Below are 19496 nucleotides of genomic sequence, written 5' to 3'. Positions count from 1 at the left end.
AACAGCTGATGCTGGGACCAAAAGATAGGACAATTGCTCCTGGCCCTGCTCGGGGTCCCCAAGGTGCTGCCAGGGCCAGCCGCGTGGTGACTCACGCGGCAGCTGGGGCTGGAAAGGACCCTCGGCTTTGGCTGGGAAAAGGCCCTAAGCATCCTCCCATCTAATCCGTCTCAGGCTCTTTTGAAATGCTGGTGCACCTCCAAAGCTGGACTCAGGTTTTCCTCTGGCAAAAGGGGACCAGAGCTTTCCCCCAATGGACAGAGAGAACCTGGTAAGTTAATGGCCACTCTCTTCTTGATTTTACCTTTCTCCAACAAACTTTCCTGGCACTTCTGGTGCCTGTAACCACTTGTTGGTAGAGAAATGCCAGCAGACAGACAAATGAACAAGGAGCCCTCAAGTATTAATGGGAAAACCCGGAGGCAGCCACCTGCTTATTTTGACAGTGCCCATTTGACAGTGTTGTTTTCGTCCTGGGACTGCAAGCTCACGGCTGTGACATCATATTTGATTTTATAATGGAGTGTCGGTTTGATTTAATTAAACAGCTCTCTGTAAATTCAACTTGAAATAATGAAACCAGATGCCAGCTTTCCCTTCTTTGGGGGCTCTGTCACAAACACCACAACCCCGACTTGTTCTGCCTCCTAAAAAAGTGGATGAGTCCTGGTCTAGTTCAAGTCTCATTTTACAGAAGAGCAAACCCAGGGGGTGGCACTGCTGGGAGGTGGGTAAAAAAGTGCCCCCGATCGGTATGGTGCCCTGCTTTTCCCCTCCAGCATCCATTACCAGGCACGATGCCTCCTCCGCCCTCCCCCAGGTCCCCCCCACCAAGGCCTGCCCTTCTGTGACAACTCTCCCTGTATCCATGGCTGCTCCCAAGATTGGTGCCAGTTTTTGGGTTTTTTTTAAATAAAATTTTTTTCTGATTTTCATTATAAATGAATGTTTATTCACTGTTTTTTTTTTTTTTTTTTTTCGGTACACGGGCCTCTCACTGTTGTGGCCTCTTCCATTGCGGAGCACAGGCTCCGGACGCGCAGGCTCAGCGGCCATGGCTCACGGGCCCAGCCGCTCCGCGGCATGTGGGATCTTCCCGGACCGGGGCATGAACCTGCGTCCCCTGCATCGGCAGGCCAACTCTCAACCACTGCGCCACCGGGGAAGCCCTATTCACTGTTTTTTAAAAATAGGAATTGAGCTGGTGTGGAAGTTTGTGAGGCACTGGTTTTGAGCTCACAGGCTAAAGCTCTCACAGTCATAGTGGGATCAGCTCAGCCCCATTTACCTGGACTGCCTTGGTCTGAAACAGAAAGTCCTGCATCCCAGGCAACTTCCCAGTCCAGCGCAAACTGAGATGATTGGTCACCCTACAGAACAGCTGGGGGACCCTTTAGAATGACTAATTTCCAATAATTAAGGCTGTGAGGATCTCAAACGACCAGGTTTTGGGCTTTGCAGATAAATATAGCATTGGGCAGTGGGGTCTGGGCCTACATGTAGATAAGCAAAACCAAAATACCCCATGAATCCTAGGGAACCTGCTATTAATGCTGGAGGAGTAACCTTTATTTTCAACCTCTTTGGACAAGACCACCCTCTATGTGCCTTTTCACTCAACTCACACAGAAATGTTGGGGCTTATGGGGGATCCTGCAGGGGTTGCCCAGGTCTGCAGCCTCCTAGCTCTCAAGAGGAGGGAGGGGGTCCTCAGAACTCAGGTGGGCATGGCCCTCATGGGGCCAGGGCCAGGGCAGGGCCTGGGGGGCACAGGGCTGGTCCGGTTCTTACCGAATTGATCTGGTCAACGTAGCTGGAGACCCGTGTGAAGACGGAGGGCTGGCTTGTGGTAGTCGTTGCAACCAAGGGAGGACCCGAAGCTGACCACGCCGTGCACTTGCCCCTGGCCGTTAGCCGCCTGGCAGTTCAGTGGTCCGCCGGAGTCCCCCTGGGGAAGGCCGGTGTTCTGTCAGGAGGGGCCTTTGAGCTTGGGTGGGGCGATGGGAGGGGAGGGGAAGGGGCCACCCTTCAGAGCCCCGTGTTTTACATGTTGGCAGTGCATTTATATTGTTCCGCGGTGGGTTGCCGTATTCTTGGAGGCCAGGCCTTGCGGTCACAGCTCAAGACGGCACCATAATACCGACAGGAGCTGTGTGTGTGCCTGGAATGGTGCTGGCACTTTATAGGCCTTATCTCGTTTAATCTTTACCAAAACCTATGAGCTAAGTGTTGCAGCATCCCCATTTCATCAAAGAGGAAGACAGAAGCCCTCAGACAGGCTGTGCAAGCAGTAAGGTGGAGGAGCTGGGACGTGAGCCAGAGTTAGAATGCCACGCGCTCAATCACCACCGGCCACTTCCTCCCATTGACGGAGTGTCCCGGGGGCCCGTCTGCCTGGGCAGAGAGTGTAGGGGCCCAGTGTGATCTGAAGGACACATGAAGCTCCTTCCCGCTCTGTCCCCACTCTGCTTCAAAGTCCACCACATAGCAAGTCCTTTTGGTTAAGACACTGTATCAGAAAGGCTCTGTGGCAGCTACCATGAAGGGATACGTTGGGTCATGAATGGGACTAATTCAACAGATAAACTTGAAATCACCTTAGAAAGGTCCTAACCCAGCAAATATGTCCCCTTGGCTCCCTTACTACACAGAGGAAAGAATAAGAGAGATGACAGTCGTGAGAGACCTCAATGAGACCCAAGGAAGGACTTCCCAGCAGTGAGAGGGTGGACACTACTACAAGGAGAATCTCAAAATATCTTTTCTGGAGACTGCAAGGACAAAGGTCAGGGTTCAAATGTGTGAAGCTGTTTCCCAGTGCTTTGCTAGCAGCTGGGAGGATGGAGTCCAGGACCCTGAGAGACTCTCCCCATCCTCAGCCTCATTTTGTCAGTGTGTGTGTGGGGTCACCTGACTTCCTGCACTCACACTGCAGCTGGAGATCACACCATCACCCCCAGCACAGATCATATTGGTCTTCACAGTCCTGCCCCACCAATCAGGTTGGGAGCATGTGGCAGAGTCCACAGCCAGCAGCTCGCCCTGCTGCAGGATGTCAGGAAGAGCTCCGCTGGCTGCATGAGACAAGAGAGAAGGTGTTACAGGGACAAAGGGACTCCTGAGAAAAAGCGAGTAGTGGATGCCAAGCCCCTTTCTTTCTGGTCCCTCTTACTTCCCTCCATCCATAGGGTTGCCATGAGAGCAGCCATGTTTGCCCATACTGTATCCTCACAGTTGATTGGGTAGTGTTCTGGCCACAGCTGATTGGTTCAGGGGTGAACACCTGACCCCAGCTAAGCCAATGAGCTCCTTCTCCTGAGAATTTGGGGGTGGGACTAAGAAATCCCAGCCAGAGAGGATATAAATCTGGGAGCTGTTGGTAGTGGCTGCCATTTTCTTCTGGGGAGAGAAGGATGGAGTAGATCCACGAAGAAAAGAAATTCTGAGAGAGGGTTTCCTGAGGTTCTCATAGTCTTTCAGCCCCTGATTCTCTCCCGTTCCTGAAGCCTGGCTGTCTCTGGCCATGGCTGAGTCTCTTAAACCCTTATAACAAACTCTCCATTTTGTTGTGCTGGCTCCATGGTTTCTACCACTTACCTTAAATATGACGGTGAGCCTGCTGGCATCTGGAGACCCAGCTTGGGAAAAATATTTGAATGCATTGAAAGTAGAGCTTTCCTAATGGCTCCCAACGACACTGCCACCATCACTTTCATTACTATCGTCACTGCTACTCATGTCAAAGACTAATAATATTCTTCACTTGCATTTTATTAGGCCGTTCAAAATACTAAACTAATCCTCACAGTAAGTATTTATTCCTATTTTGGACATTGGGACAGATGGGACATTGAAGCCAAGAGAAATTAAGCAGCTTTCCCAAGACCATCCTAATTAAATCTAGTCTAACCTGTATTATATTTTGCAAGTGTCTAAGCATTTTCACATCTCTTTTGTCATCTCTTTTAACCTTTGCCAACCGTATTTCCATTTTACAGATGAGAAAACTGAAGCTAAGTTTACACAGCTAGTGACCAACAGAGCTGGGGATAAAGCCAAGCATTTGGACCCTTCCCTGGCTCTTGCTGCCTCCAGTGAAATACTTTCTGCCTGGGTGTTTTCTGATAAACGAACCAGTGGTTGTGCTTGTGTCTCAGTAAGCATGAGATACACTTCCCACTTCTTACTTCTGCTGAGTTTCCATGTATCCATGTTTTTGCAGATAAGCCAGGCAAGAGGGTGATACTAATTTGAGTGTATGTGTGTTGATGTACCTCTGAGAAAACGTGTCACTTATAGATTTATGTCATTATGAAAAAAAAGTAACCACTTATCTGCATGAGCCTTCCTAGACTTTTCCAACCTCTGGTGATTTTACAAGGGGAGGGCAGGTCCTCTGTTCCATCTTGGTGGCCTGCTGTCATTGGATTTCTGACCCTTAGGGCTTATGTCAAAAGGAGACCCACATGTAGCCAGGGTCTGAGCAGCAAGGTCAGGAGGCACGTGGGACAGATGAGTTTGAGATGGGGAGCAGAGAGTCTGATGAGGGCCCCAGGGACCTTTGTGGAGCTCTGGAATCCTGAGGTCACAGAGTGAATGCTATTTTGGACTCTGGCTTTGGGCCATAAAAAGGGACTTCTGGGGACTTCCCTGGCGGTCCAGTGGTTAGGACTTTGAACTTCCACTGCAGGGGGCATGGGTTCGATCCCTGGCTGGGGAAGTAAGATCCCACATCCCACATGCCGCGCGGCATGGCCAAGAAAGGGGAGAAAAAGAAAAGGGACTTCTGTGCCAGAAGTCATGTAGTCAATGTAACCCTCATTCTGTCATAGTGACAGTGACAACAATTAACACACAACACCTACTATGTGCCAGGCGCTGGGCTAAGTGCTTCCCATGGATTATTGACAACTCTGTGATACAGGTGCTGTTATTATCCCCATTTTACAGAAGAGGAAACTTCAGTGTGGAAAAGCTAATTAAGTAACGTGCCAAAGGTCACATAGCAAGTAAGTGGAGGAGCTGGATTTGAACCCAGGCAGTCTGAATTCCTTTTTTTTTTTTTACATCTTTACTGGAGTATAATTGCTTTACAATGGTGTGTTAGTTTCTGCTTTATAACAAAGTGAATCAGTTATACATATACATATATCCCCATATCTCCTCCCTCTTGCTTCTCCCTCCCTCCCACCCTACCTATCCCACCCTTCTAGGTGGTCACAGAGCACTGAGCTGATCTCCCTGTGCTATGCGGCTGCTTCCCACTAGCTATCTACCTTATGTTTGGTAGTGTATATATGTCCATGCCACTCTTTCACTTTGTCCCAGCTTACCCTTCCCCCTCCCCGTGTCCTCAAGTCCATTCTCTAGTAGGTCTGTGTCTTTATTGCCATCTTACCCCTAGGTTCTTCATGACCCTTTTTGTTTTTCTTAGATTCCATATATATGTGTTAGCATACAGTATTTTTCTTTCTCTTTCTGACTTACTTCACTCTGTATGACAGACTGTAGGTCCATCCACCTCACTACAAATAACTCAATTTTGTTTCTTTTTATGGCTGAGTAATATTGCATTGTATGTATGTGCCACATTTTCTTTATCCATTCATCCGATGATGGACACTTAGGTTGCTTCCATTTCCTGTCTATTGTAAATAGTGCTGCAATGAACATTTTGGTACATGACTCTTTTTGAATTATGGTTTCCTCAGGGTATATGCCCAGTAGTGGGATTGCTGGGTCATATGGTAGCTCTATTTGTAATTTTTTAAGGAACCTCCATACTGTTCTCCGTAGTGGCTATACCAATTCACATTCCCACCAGCAGTGCAAGAGTGTTCCCTTTTCTCCACATCCTCTCCAGCATTTATTGTTTCTGGATTTTTTGATGATGGCCATTCTGACCTGTATGAGATGATATCTCATTGTAGTTTTGATTTGCATTTATTTAATGATTAATGATGTTGAGCATTCTTTCATGTGTTTGTTGGCAATCTGTATATCTTCTTTGGAGAAATGTCTATTTAGGTCTTCTGCCCATTTTTGGATTGGCTTGTTTGTTTTTTTGTTATTGAGCTGCATGAGCTGCTTGTAAATTTTGGAGATTAATCCTTTGTCAGTTGCTTCATTTGCCAATATTTTCTCCCATTCTGAGGGTTGTCTTTTGGTCTTGTTTATGGTTTCCTTTGCTGTGCAAAATCTTTGAAGTTTCATTAGGTCCCATTTGTTTATTTTTGTTTTTATTTCCATTTCTCTAGGAGGTGGGTCAAAAAGGATCTTGCTGTGATTTATGTCATAGAGTGTTCTGCCTGTTTTCCTCTAAGAGTTTGATAGTTTCTGGCCTTACATTTAGGTCTTTAATCCATTTTGAGCTTATTTATGTGTATGGTGTAAGGGAGTGTTCTAATCTCATACTTTTACATGTACCTGTCCAGTTTTCCCAGCACCACTTATTGAAGAGGCTGTCCTTTCTCCACTGTACATTCCTGCCTCCTTTTTCAAAGATAAGGTGACCATATGTGCGAGGGTTTATCTCTGGGATTTCTATCGTGTTCTATTGAGCTATATTTCTGTTTTTGTGCCAGTACCATACTGTCTTGATTACTGTAGCTTTGTAGTATAGTCTGAAGTCCAGGAGCCCGATTCCTCCAGCTCCGTTTTTCGTTCTCAAGATTGCTTTGGCTATTCGGGGTCTTTTGTGTTTCCATATAAATTGTGAAATTTTTTGTTCTAGTTCTGTGAAAAATGCCAGTGGTAGTTTGATAGGGATTGCATTGAATCTGTAGATTGCTTTGGGTAGTAGAGTCATTTTCACAATGTTGATTCTTCCAATCCAAGAACATGGTATTTCTCTCCATCTATTTGTATCATCTTTAATTTCTTTCATCAGTGTCTTATAATTTTCTGCATACAGGTCTTTTGTCTCCTTAGGTAGGTTAATTCCTAGATATTTTATTATTTATGTTGCAATGGTAAATGGGAGTGTTTTCTTAATTTCACTTTCAGATTTTTCATCATTAGTGTATAACAATGCCAGAGATTTCTGTACATTAATTTTGTATCCTGCTACTTTACCAAATTCATTGATTAGCTCTAGTAGTTTTCTGGTGGCATCTTTAGGATTCTCTCTGTATAGTATCCTGTCATCTGCAAACAGTGGCAGTTTTACTTCTTCTTTTTCAATTTGTATTCCTTTTATTTCTTTTTCTTCTCTGATTGCTTTGACTAAAACTTCCAAAACTATGTTGAATAAGAGTGGTGAGAGTGGGCAACCTTGTCTTGTTCCTGATCTTAGTGGAAATGGTTTCAGTTTTTCACCATTGAGGACGATGTTGGCTGTGGATTTGTCATATAAGGCCTTTATTATGTTGAGGAAAGTTCCCTCTATGCCTACATTCTGGAGGGTTTTTATCATAAATGGGTGTTGAATTTTGTCGAAAGCTTTCTCTGCATCTATTGAGATGATCATATGGTTTTTCTCCTTCAATTTGTTAATATGGTGTATCACGTTGATTGATTTGCGTATATTGAAGAATCCTTGCATTCCTGGAATAAACCCCACTTGATTATCCATCTACGCTATCCTGCTTCTCCAAGGCAGCAGCCATTTTTTCCAGACTCCCTGGATGATGAGTGGGGAGAGAGCCCCTGACTGGACAGGGGTGACATTGCCTCCCTTCCCTCCCTTGGGATCCTTGGGGTTCCCAGCACCCACTTACTCTGCAGCCTTCCCCAGCCCGTGACATAGCAGATGTAGTTGTTGGGTAGAATGGCGCCAGTGGGCGGGCGGTAGGCAGCTAAGCTGGATCTTGTCAGTCAGGGCGATGGGGTTGGCCAGTTTGAGCAGGGCAATGTCGTTCCTGGGTTAGTCAAGAGGCAGAGCATAAAGAGAGGGTTGACTGGTCCTGCCCCAATTATATTTCTGATTTTAGCCCCAGCGGGGACCATCGAACCCCCTCCTCGGACAGCCTGATGGTGAATCTTCCTTCTGTTGGGGCTATGAGGGATTGGGGAGCAGCTGTGGTTAAACCCCAGGATTGCATTTTGTCCCTGGTGGAGCTTGGAGCTCTAAATTCCCCTGAGGCCTTTCAGGGGACTGTACAGAACAGGGAGGGCAAATAGGTTTGTCTTGCAATGTCCACTCTGATGGATTAGTTTGTGGCTGCCTGGCAGGCTGTGTTGACAAGGATTCTGAGGCTCTGTCCAGGGTCAGCAAGGAAATAAATCCATGACTGCTTGGTAATGTCTGTCCCAGCCATATGCTTCCTATGTTTGGTTTAGAAAACAGTAGATGTTCAGGCTGAAAGGCCTTTTTGCCTTTACTCTTTACTCACCCTTCCACCTTGAGTCCTGCTGCCAGATTTATCCATTAGTCTCATGTCCTTGTCTAGGAAACCTTTAGTGATTGGCAGATTACATTTTCCACGATGGCTGCAATGAGATTTCCTATCCCATCGGTGCTTGTTGCAATGTGATGTTGACACTCTGTCCTTTGAGAGGAGGGGACTGGGTTTCTTCCCTCTGGTTGGGGGGTGGGGGACTGTGATATAGAGGAAGTGACACCATGTGACTTCTGAGACTAGGGCATGAGAAAATGCAGCTTCTGTCTGGTCCTTCAGGATTCCTGTTCTTTGGTCCTAACCTCTATGCCGTGAAGAAGCCCAGGCCACATAGAGAGTCCACGTGTATGTGAAAAGGCCCTTCTCCACTCTCTGCCCACCCATCTCCTCCCCATCTCTTATGGCTTCCCTGGACCCATTCTGTGTCATTTTACGGCTTTCCAGCGTCTTGTCTGTGTGTATTTCATCTAGTTGACAAGTCCCTTTGGGGGCAGAGACTGACTCATGACTCACGGACACCCCACATCCTTTGTGCACCATCATCGGTGCTGGACCACAGCAGGCTGCCCGGATGAAGGATCACAGGGTGTTATGGCCACAGGGCATCCTCCCGCTCTCCCCAGGGCTGTGATGCAGAGTCTTCTGGACGATACGGCAGAGTGAACTTTCTGGGCAGCCATTCAAGAGTGGCATCTTGGGCTGCAGAAGAGCCCTTGCATGTGGATAAATTATGCAGATTTGAAGAGATGGCTGGGGCTCTTCTTTCTAAAGGCCCTTCTGGAACTGCAGATCTGCTCTTGGGGATTGGGAGAGGATGATGGATACCTCTGGGTTTCGGGAAGGTGATGGGGAAGCAGGAAAAGGGAAGACAACTTTCTGTCCCCAGAAAGTGGGGACAATCATGGCAACAATGATGATGAAAGTGTTTTGAAGATGTGCTCAGATCAGGCCTCTGCTGGGCACATCACACCTGATTTAATGCTACTTTCTGGATCTGTATCTTCAGGCAAGTTCCTTCACTTCCTAGGTCGTGGTTTCCTCATCGGTGAGTTGGGGATAATAACAGTACCTCCCGCCTGGGGCTGTTGTGAGGAATAAATATGCTAACGCTCAGGAAACACCTAGCACAGTGCCTGGCACAAGGAAAGCACTAAGTGTTCGTTGGCGTGATTGTGCAAGCTAACTCCTGGGGGTGGAAGAGAGCTCACTGGGAAGGGGGCCTAGACTGTGAGGTTCTGGAGGGTTGGCGACCCCCACCACTCCTGCCTGTCCTTGTGGAAGACCAGGCTGGCTGGGCATAGTCTCTGCTGGTCACTGGAGTGCCTATGCTTGCTTGTGTGATCAGAAAGGGGGAGTTCCCTGAGCTGCAATGAGATGCTCGGGTTTAGGCAGCCCCCTAAACCCCGCAGGACTGGGGGCCTTGTGTGTTTCACTCACTGTTGTTTCCTGGTGCCTAGAACAGGGCCTGGCATATAGTAGGTGCTCAACAGACACCTGTGGAATGAAGGCGTGAGTGAACCCATGGCTCTGAGTTTTGTTTAATACCACCTGGATCTCAGGATTAGTGATGATGAAAGAAGTCTGATGTCCCAGCAAATATTCCCTGCCCCTACATGTGCCCGCTCCCTGGGGTAGGGGGTGGAGATTCAGGGGTGAATCAGGCATGGCCCAGCCCTTGCAAACTTCCGGCTAGAAGGGGAATTAGATGTGAATTCATCTCTAATGCACCTTGAGAGTGGGCCGGGCGGGAGGAAGGGGTTGATTCCGCCAGTTTTCTGACGGGCAGAGAACCTTCCCTGCCTCTTCTTCCTCTCCCTCCTTTTTTCCACTTCCTGGGACCACTCCCCTCTACTTTGATGGCTCAGACATAGATCCCAGCACTTACACCTCTTTACTGCACCATTATTGTACTATTACTGCTAATAGCCCACACATATGGCTTCTATCATGTGCCAGGACTTTTTCTAAGCGCTTTACATACATTATCTCATTTCATCCTCGCAACAACCCTAGAGGTAGACACTATTACTGTCCTTATTTTACCAAAGAGGAAACTGAGGCACAGAAAGGCTAATGAACTCGTGCTGGGCCACGCGGTCAGTATTCGTATCTAAGCCTCCAGGCTCCAGAAGCTCGACCCCTAACCACCACCCCTCACTGCCTCCCAGCCACACTTCTGGCCGTGGGCTCCTTGAGAGCTGGCGTGGTGACCTGTGCATCTCTGTGCGTCCAGCACCCAGCACGGCATGTGGGACATGGCGGGTGAACATAGGATGGTATGTGCTTGTCTACGAGGAGTTGGGGGAAGCGGAGTTGCCATCTCCTTGCAGGTCGGGGAACAATCACTGGGGGGCTTTGCAGAGCTCTGTGCCCCTTGCCAGCTTCCTGTGTGTGTTACCCCAGGCTGTCCCAGCAGAGTATCAGGGAATCTTTGAAAAATGTCAAAGGCGTGTTGGGAGGGGACACAGAGTAGGGGACAGAAGAGGGACTGTGTCCTACTCCACTCATAGACTCCACTTATAGTGGGACCTGCAGACCTATCCCTGTGTCCCCAGGACTTGGCACAGAATAAATACACGGTCAGTGAGTGCCTGCGGTGGACAGGGGAGCTGCAGGCTTAACTGGCAGGAGATCCAGGTCGCTCTGACAGTCTATGCCTCTCCCTCCCCTAGTCACAGCCCAGCCCAGGCATCTTTGGGGCCGAGAGCTCCTCCCCACTCCCTACAGAAGGAGCAAAGGATGGGGCAGGGTTGCACCCACTGCCTTCTGGGAGACGCCCTATCCCCGCTCTGCACCCCTGCCAACCCACCCCCCAAGCGCACCCAGACAGAACACACCCTTTGGAGAGCTGGTTGGAGTTCCAGTCCTCTTGCACCACAAGCTTGGAGACCTTGACGGCCAGCGAGCCGGGCTCATGGGTGGCGAGGCAGTGCTGGCCCAGCAGCACGCTGTAGGTCCTGGAGGAACTGGGAGAGGGGGCCAAGCGGGGAAGGTAAGCTCTGGGCTGTCCTTTCCTCTCTCTGGGCCCCTATGGGCAGGGACACCCCAATCAATGCACTGTCTGGAGGCCTGGCTCTGGCCAGTGCTGGGATGGGCCCAAGTCAGTGCCTGCCCCAAGAGCTACTAGTTGGCGCTGGGACTTTTTCTTCCCTCTGGGCAATCGGTTAGTTATAATAACTATAACCAAACAGTAATTGCAACTATATTATACCAACTGTAAACTATGATATAAAATAAAAATTATAATAATATAAACTCTGTGTTACTATCGGGGAAGTGAGATGGATACAGAGATAACAGAAGTCATTTATCCTCAAGGGCATCTTTTAATTTAACCCCTCACCTTCCATTTTTAGATGGGGAACCTGAGGCTCAGGGAGGAGAAATGGTCCAGAGTTTTGCAGCTCGTTAGTGACAATTCAGAGCTAGAACCAGGACTCCTGATGCCCAGGCCTCTATTATTTCCCCCCGCCTGCCTCCTAGAATTTGTAAATCAGGTGAGGAGAAGGGACCTCTCCTGGCTATGAAAGCATCACATTGGCCCAGCGGAAACTCCAGTGAGCACCAACCGGTGTGAGATAAGCAGAGGCTGTAGGGAGGGAAAAGGACAGGTGATCAACGAATGTCACAGAGCCCTTCCTGTCCCTTGTGGGCCTTTATAATGGTGCCAGTTCACTTTTATTGAGCACTTACTAAGAGCCAGCCCCTTTAATGCATCATCACATTTAATCCACACTAAATTCTGTTACCTGATTTTTAGCAGGTGATGGTATTGAGGCTTGGAGTAGTTGTTCAAGTTGCTCAAGGGAACCCAGTTCCAGATCCTGAGACCACATCTAGTTCCCCCAAGAGGACAGGAAATGGGCCTCCTCCCTCTCCATAGTCCCCCTCAGCGCCCCGCATGGGCCCATGTCACGTATGGGCCCATCAACTGACCAACAGACGGAACTATACATTGATGAGAACTTGTTTTCGGCTGAGGAAGTGGTTATGTGCAAGGCTCCTTCACACAGGGTGGTTCAGGCCATCTGGGCTCCAACTCTGAGGGATGAGCATTGGCCAGTGGGGTGAGTGGGCTGGGAGACTGGGGAAGAGCACTCACCTGATGTAGTGGGCAGCTGTCAGGACCCAGTTTTGGCCTGTCAGAGACCCTCCGCAGGTGTGGCGCCACTGGCCTTTAGAGCTGTACTGCAGGGAGACCTGGGAAGAAGTGCAGGTGCTCTGGTCACTGAAAGGACCAGGCGCCTCTGCTCTGCAGCTTCCCAGCCCTGAGAGCGGGGCCAGGGTCAGGTGAGCAAGGCACTCCCCTCAGGTGCAAAATCTAAGGGGGCACCAAGAAACTCGGTAATCAGGATAAATAACATTTTTAATAATCTTTAGAAAATTAGCACAAAAAAATCTCTGATGAACAAAATGTCAAAAATTTAAATAAAGACAGTATTAAAAAGTAATTGTTGGGCTTCCCTGGTGGCACAGTGGTTAAGAATCCACCTGCCAATGCAGGGGGCACGGGTTCGAGCCCTGGTCCGGGAAGATCCCACATGCCGCGGAGCAACGAAGCCTGTGCGCCACAACTACTGAGCCTGCGCTCTAGAGTCCGCGAGCCACAACTACTGAGCCCACGTGCCACAACTACTGAAGCCCGCGCGCCTAGAGCCCGAGCTCCGCAACAAGGGAAGCCACGACAATGAGAAGCCCGCGCACCTCAAGGGAGAGTAGCCCCCCGCTTACCGCAACTAGAGAAAGCCTGCACGCAGCAAAGAAGACCCAACGCAGCCAAAAATAAAATAAATAAAAAGTGATTGTTTTGAACATCTTTGGGCAACCTGACTTGTTGGGTTTTTTTCCCTTCTTGGGAGCTATTTCTTTAGGACATATTCCTCCAATTTAATATGTGTAAACCAAAATTTTGATTTCCCCCCCCGCCCCAAGTCTGTGTTTTCCCATCTTGGTAAATGGCAACCCCACTGTACCTGCTGCTCAGGCCAAAACACTAGGCAGTGAATTTGCTGCTTCTCTTTCTCTCATATGCCTCATTCTAATCTACCAGCAAATCCTGCCAGCTCTACTTCCAGAATATGTAGACAGAATGCATCCCTCTTACCACCTCAACTGCTGGTCCCAACCATCTTTATTTAACTCTCACCTGGATTATTATTGTAGCTTCCTATGTATTCTCCCTGCTCTCACCCTGGCCCCTCCCTCACCCCATTTCTCAACACAGCAGCCAGAATGATCCTTTTAAAATGTAAGCATGATTATATCTCTTCTCTGCTCGAACAGCCAGTGGCTCCCCCTATTACACAGTGTGAAACCCCAAACTGAACAAGGCTCTACAAGTCTCCACATGACCTCCCTGACCTTATAGGCTCCCACTCCCTTCTGCTCCAGCCACACTGACCTCCACGAGGTTCTGGAAATGCACCAAGCCCACTTCTGCCTCAGGGCCTTTGCACTTGCTGTTCCTTCTGCCTGGACTATTCTTCTCTTATGTATCAGCATAGCATTCTCCTTCACTTCCTACGGGTCTGTGCTCAAGGTTTTCTTCTCTGTGAGGCCTTCTGTGACTTACCTAAAACAGAGTATGCATGCTCATGTGCACACGTACATCCTTACACACGTATGCACACATATGAACACACACATCCCTTTTCCTCTGGTCCTGCTTTATTCTTCATCATAGTATCTATCATCACCTGACATTATGAATTTACCCATTCAATTGTTTATTGTCTCACTCTCCCACTTTAATATAAGCTCTGTGAATTTTTTTTCCCACTGCTGTATTCCAGGTGCCTAGAACAGTACATGTCTCATGGTGGGTCCTTAATAAATTGAACAAGTGAGTGAATCAGCAAATGAATGAATGAATAAATGAATGGATGGATGAGTGAGTGAATGAATGAAAGTAGACTCACCAGGCAAGGGTCTGGTCTTTCCTGCGGAACTTGTCACCTGTTGCTCTAGTTTTTCCCTCAAGACTAAACCCACCGATAGGAATATGAACATACATAAGTGTACCTTACCCTACAGCTCCTCAACTTTTAAAAAATATTTTTGTATTTTTTAAAAATGTATTTTATTTTATTTATTTTTGGCTGCATAGGGTCTTAGTTGCTGCGCCCGGTCTTTCTCTAGTTTCGGCAAGTGGGGGCTACTCTTCATTGCGTTGCGTGGGCTTCTCATTGCGGTGGCTTCTCTTGTTGCGGACCATGGGCTCTAGGCACGCAGGCTTCAGTAGTTGCAGCATGTGGGCTCAGTAGTTGTGGTGCGTACGCTTAGCTGCTCTGCGACATATGGGATCTTCCCGGACCAGGGATCGAACCCGTGTCCCCTGCATTGGCAGGTGGATTCTTTGCCCCTGTGCCACCAGGGTAGTCCCTCATTTTTTTTTTAAACAAAAACGTGCTTCTATTTAGATTTGATAGTTTAATAGGTGTGGGTTGGAACTTTAAGGCGGTTGCACTTGGCACTGTTTGGTTCTCTGCCAAAGCTGTCCCATCTCCTTCCCCTTCCTTTCAAGTCCTTGCCAAGGCCAAGCAGAGAGGAGGGAGGTGACAGCAGAGCATTGTGTGCTCTGACCAGGGTTCCCGTGGAGGAAAAGCAGGAATGATGCCTGCTTTTCTCCAAACATCCTCATTTCTGATTATCCACGTGGCATTTTCTTGTTTGCTTGACATTTAAGGGGCCTTAGATGAACTGGCTTTTTAAACAATGCTTAAAATTAGACAAAATTAAAAAAGACACCTTAAAGGATGTCCCCACCCCCAAAATCTGAAAATAGGCTGAAACCATCCTACAGATGTGAAAATTTGAAATAATATGGAAACATAATTTGTGGGTAGCTAAGTGTGGCCATATAATTTGTGGGTAGCTAAAGAGCAAAGGTTGAACCAGATTTGAATCTCCAGTTTCCGCCAGGCTAACGGGGTGACTTTGGGCAATTATGTAACTTTTCTGAGCCCCAGTTACCTTGTCTAGAAAATGGGGATCATAATGCCATAATGCCTGTCAGGGGCTCTTGGGATGATTAACAATTACAACAGCTAACACTTTAAATGTCTAATAATTTGAACACTTACTATATACTAGACACTGTTTTGAGCTCAGAGTGTGAATCAGCTTACATCATAATCACAGCAATCCCATGAGGCACTATTATTATTCCCATTTTACAGATGAGTAAACTAAGGCAACCAATAGAAATTTGTATAATGTGGTCCACGCCATAAGGGCTGTTGTACATTTTTAATATTACCCACCGGGAAAGGTAAATTGAGTTGCTCCACTCATACAGCTACTATGTGGTAGAGCAGGGATCGTCTGGCTCCACGATCTGTCTGGAAACTTTATACATCCTACTTTAATTTTGAATCACATAGCACTTTATTTTCGAGTGTCTGGTGGGTTATGATCTAGGATCATAATCTTGGGGTGAGTGTGGAACAAAAGAGACCTCTCAGGCAACTCAGAGCAAATTATATCTGTTTAAAATTTTGATATTTTGTTTGTTATGAAAAAGTTTGATTTTTTAAAAATATTGCATTTAAATATTCATTTTGGTTACTGAGTTTTGTGATGCCTCCTTAGATTTTGCACCCAAAGTGAGTGGCTTGCTTGCCTCACCCTGGTCCCCACCCTGCTTGACCTGCCCACCAACCCCAATAAAAAAATCTCCCAGGGAAGCAGAAGCAGGAAGTGTAGAGAGACACTTCCAAGACCAACATTAATCAGTTCCCAAGGCAAGGATGCCTTTGTACCAGCAGTGTCAGCGGGTCCAGAGGATGAGGAAATATTTTGGTAGGCAGCATTGATTGGTTCTCAGCACAAGGGTGACCTCTGCTTAAGGGGGAGGTATAGGATCACTCTTCCAACTTTCCAGAAAAAATATATTATGTGAGTGTGAGAGAAGTGCCAAAAGAATTGGCAACATACACAGAGCCAAGTGTATAAATTGCGAACTATCGGTCACCATCTATTAATTGAGGGGAAGATGAACGGATGTTGCCATTCCCTCCGTGAAACATACTGATGGCTGTGTGGGGCACCCTGAACGCTCACCACTAGCACTCACCCCAATTCAACCTTTTTGTTCCCAAACCCGTGTATGCCAGCTGTGCTTGTATTGTAATTATGTAAATTGATTAAACATGTAACCGATGAAACATGAGTTCAAAAAGTGAGCTGTGATTTATATGGAAACTAAGTTAAATGCTTGGAAGAGACCAGATAACCCTGACTTTTGAAAAATTGCTGTGAAATTAGGCATCGAAGAGAAAACGGAAAAATTGAGAAAATAGGTCATAAAAATCTGGAAGAGCTCATTCCGATGGCTTCTTGAATGTCTCACAGTCATTGCTCTAAAGAAATGGAATTACAGATGATGTGTTGTGGAGGGTGGTTTACACAAGACAGACTGGTGAACAAATATATATGTACAAGTTTTAAATTAAAATAAAATGTTTAAAAAATGTATGTGTGGTTTCTAATAATTTCACTATAACCAAGCTTTCAATTACTTAGTCCCAATCACGTCAGATTAGAGAGATTTTACAATATTTATTTATGTCAATGTCAGCCTCATGTATTTTCTTCGGGAGTCCTACCACTAACAGGTCCTGGTAATTTGTGCCCGTGCCCCAACCAGAATTTTTAGTCTCCATATCACTAGGATTATTTTAAGGTAAGGAAGCATTTACTTTCATTGGTAACATCTACTTGTCTGTAGTTAAGAATTAATTTGCGGGACTTCCCTGGTGGCGCAGTGGTTAAGAATCCGCCTGCCAATGCAGGGGACACGGGTTCGAGCCCTGGTCCAGGAAGATCCCACATGCCGTGGAGCAGCCAAGCCCGTGCACCACAACTACTGAGCCTGTGCTCTAGAGCCCACGAGCCACAACTACCGAGCCTGTGCGCTGCAACTACTGAGCCCACGAGCCTGGAGCCCGTGCTCCGCCACCGCAAGGAGAAGCCCGTGCACAGCAATGAGACCCAACGCAGCCAAAAAGAAAAAAAATAAAAAATAATTAATTTGTACTAGTTGGTTCCTTAAAGCAAGGAATATTTGCATAGGGGGTGATGAATTGTTCATAGGATAACAGTACATGTGTAAGCAAGCATCTGATTGGTTAACAGAGCAAGACTGTATTTGTGAATTTGTGTGTATGGGTTGTGGGTAGGGCAGGTCTTTATCAGCGCTGGAGAAGGCACCTCTCCCTCCACCCCCAAGGTTGACCAAGGGCACAGAAATGTATTTTTCATTGGCGAATTTTCCCATCCTGCTCTCTGAGTCCCCACCAATCCTCATCTTTGCCAGCGCAGTAGACCCCGTGGTGGAGGGCAAAGGGGTGATGTGAGGTAGGTAAGGGCAGGGGGGCAGAAGTGGAGGGGTGGGGGGACTCCCCTGCCAGGGACAGCTGTTGGCTCTCACATCTTCACCTCCAACCACCCTGGGCAGGTTGGGCAGGTAAGTGGGGAGCCCACAGCTGAGAGCTGTAAAAAGAGAAAGGGTCGTGAGCCCAGGAGGCAATGACCCAAACGATGTAACCTACACTCGCTGAATTCCCAAATCCCAAATAGAGAATCCCTGTTCTGGAAGGAAATCCACACGTTGCAGAGTCCTGCCCTTTGCTCCACTTATTTGGAACTTCCCTCCAGCTTTCTTATAACCACAGGACTGAGTCCAGTGGGTACAGGGAGGTCCCATCCCCAGTCCCACCAGGAGACTGAAAATGTGCCTCTGGGTGACAGGACTTACCTCCAGCCACCAATGTAGGCAGCAGTAGGGCTCTGATCACGGTGTGTCTGTAGGAGTCCGACATGTGTGGCCCTGGCTAAGGCCCTGGTTTTATGAGTGAACTTATCGGCCAGAGATACACTAGGAATGCAAGATGGGGATTTTCTCCAAGCCCAATGGAAAAATGGCCTGTGTCCAAATATTTTTTTCCATTTCCCCCACCTGTCACCCTGGCACTACTTTGAAAAAATGCCAAAGGTGGATATTGAAATATGAGTTCTATCTGCTTTTAAGAGATTATGTTATGTGTTAGGGGAAGAAGAAAAATATTGTTGTTGGTCCTTGGAGTTGTGTTTTCATAGAAAAGATTAGGTTGGTGTGCTGAGCAAACAGCATTCTAGGCCAGTGGTTCTCAATGGAGCTGGTATTGCCTACCAAGGGGACATTTGGCAATGTCCAGAGACATTTTTGGCTGGGGATGGGGTATTACTGGTATGTAGTGGGGAGAGTCTAGAGATGATGTTAAACATCCTATAAGGCCCCCGGCAGCCCGTCATAACAAGGAATTATCCCACCCTGAACGTCAGTGGTGCCGAGGTTGAGGAAGCCTGTTCTAGGCCATGCTGTGGCTTGCTGTGTGACCCTGGACAAGCCATGGAAGTCTCTAGGCCTGGGGCCTTCCCTTCTGTGAACCAGGCAGAGAAACGTGTGCCCAGTCTGTTTTGCAACAATGTGGTGAGAATTTGAAAAACATGAACGTGCTTACCTAGGAGAAGCACAAAACAGACCCACACAGGTAGGGTTTGGCAGTCCCAGCAACAGTGAGGAGGGAGTGCTGGCCGAGGAGGGCTGTATCTATCATCTGCTCCTAAGACGACAACAGTTTGTACTTCTCCAGTAACTTCATCTGCCAAGTGGGGTCAGAGCAGGAACTTCTTAGAAAGGGAGGCTGACACTCACCAAACATATACATCAGAGGCACTCAGATGTCTTACCTAATCTAAGCCTTACAAAACCTTGCACAAGGGTCTCATATTTCAAGGGAGGAAGCTGAGGTTCAGAGAGGTAAAGTGACTTGCCCAAGAACACACAGCTTCTAAGCGGCAGAATGGGGATTCCAACATAGGTTGGTCTGATTTCCAAGCCCTTTTACTTGATGCTGCTGAAGGTGGCCTTCCGAATGTCCTCCTAGCACTGCAATAAGCCCTTTGTTTTTGGCGGGGGTGGGGGGGCGGGGAGACGGGTGGAGAAAATGAGCGAGGGTTCCTGATGGATGTTCTCGTTCTGCCTTAAACCTTCACTCTTATTGCTTGTGGTCTGAGCACGGTGCCAGGCAGGCCAGGCTCTGGTGAGACAGTCCTGCTCTGTGACCACGGATTCTACCTTTTGCCCAGCTAGAAAAGCAGAGCAGAAAGTGGACT

At 47.6% G+C, this 19496-nt stretch overlaps 1 protein-coding gene across 1 annotated transcript; it reads right to left on the bottom strand.

Annotated features, from left to right (window-relative positions):
- Positions 1-1734: 1734 nt before the first annotated feature.
- Positions 1735-18160, bottom strand: LOC307198774 (chymotrypsin-like elastase family member 2A; the record flags this gene model as incomplete). Its single annotated transcript, XM_079945971.1, is given in 9 exon segments — positions 1735-1842; positions 1844-1948; positions 2929-3074; positions 7719-7779; positions 7781-7859; positions 11177-11305; positions 12442-12539; positions 17743-17831; positions 18097-18160. Coding segments are annotated over 9 exon segments (879 nt in total).
- Positions 18161-19496: the final 1336 nt, after the last annotated feature.

Source organism: Stenella coeruleoalba, assembly GCF_951394435.1.
Source record: "Stenella coeruleoalba genome assembly, chromosome: 1".
Classification (NCBI taxonomy): domain Eukaryota; kingdom Metazoa; phylum Chordata; class Mammalia; order Artiodactyla; family Delphinidae; genus Stenella; species Stenella coeruleoalba.
The sequence above is the reverse complement of the archived record's forward strand: the minus strand, read 5'-3'. Positions and strand labels throughout refer to the sequence as shown.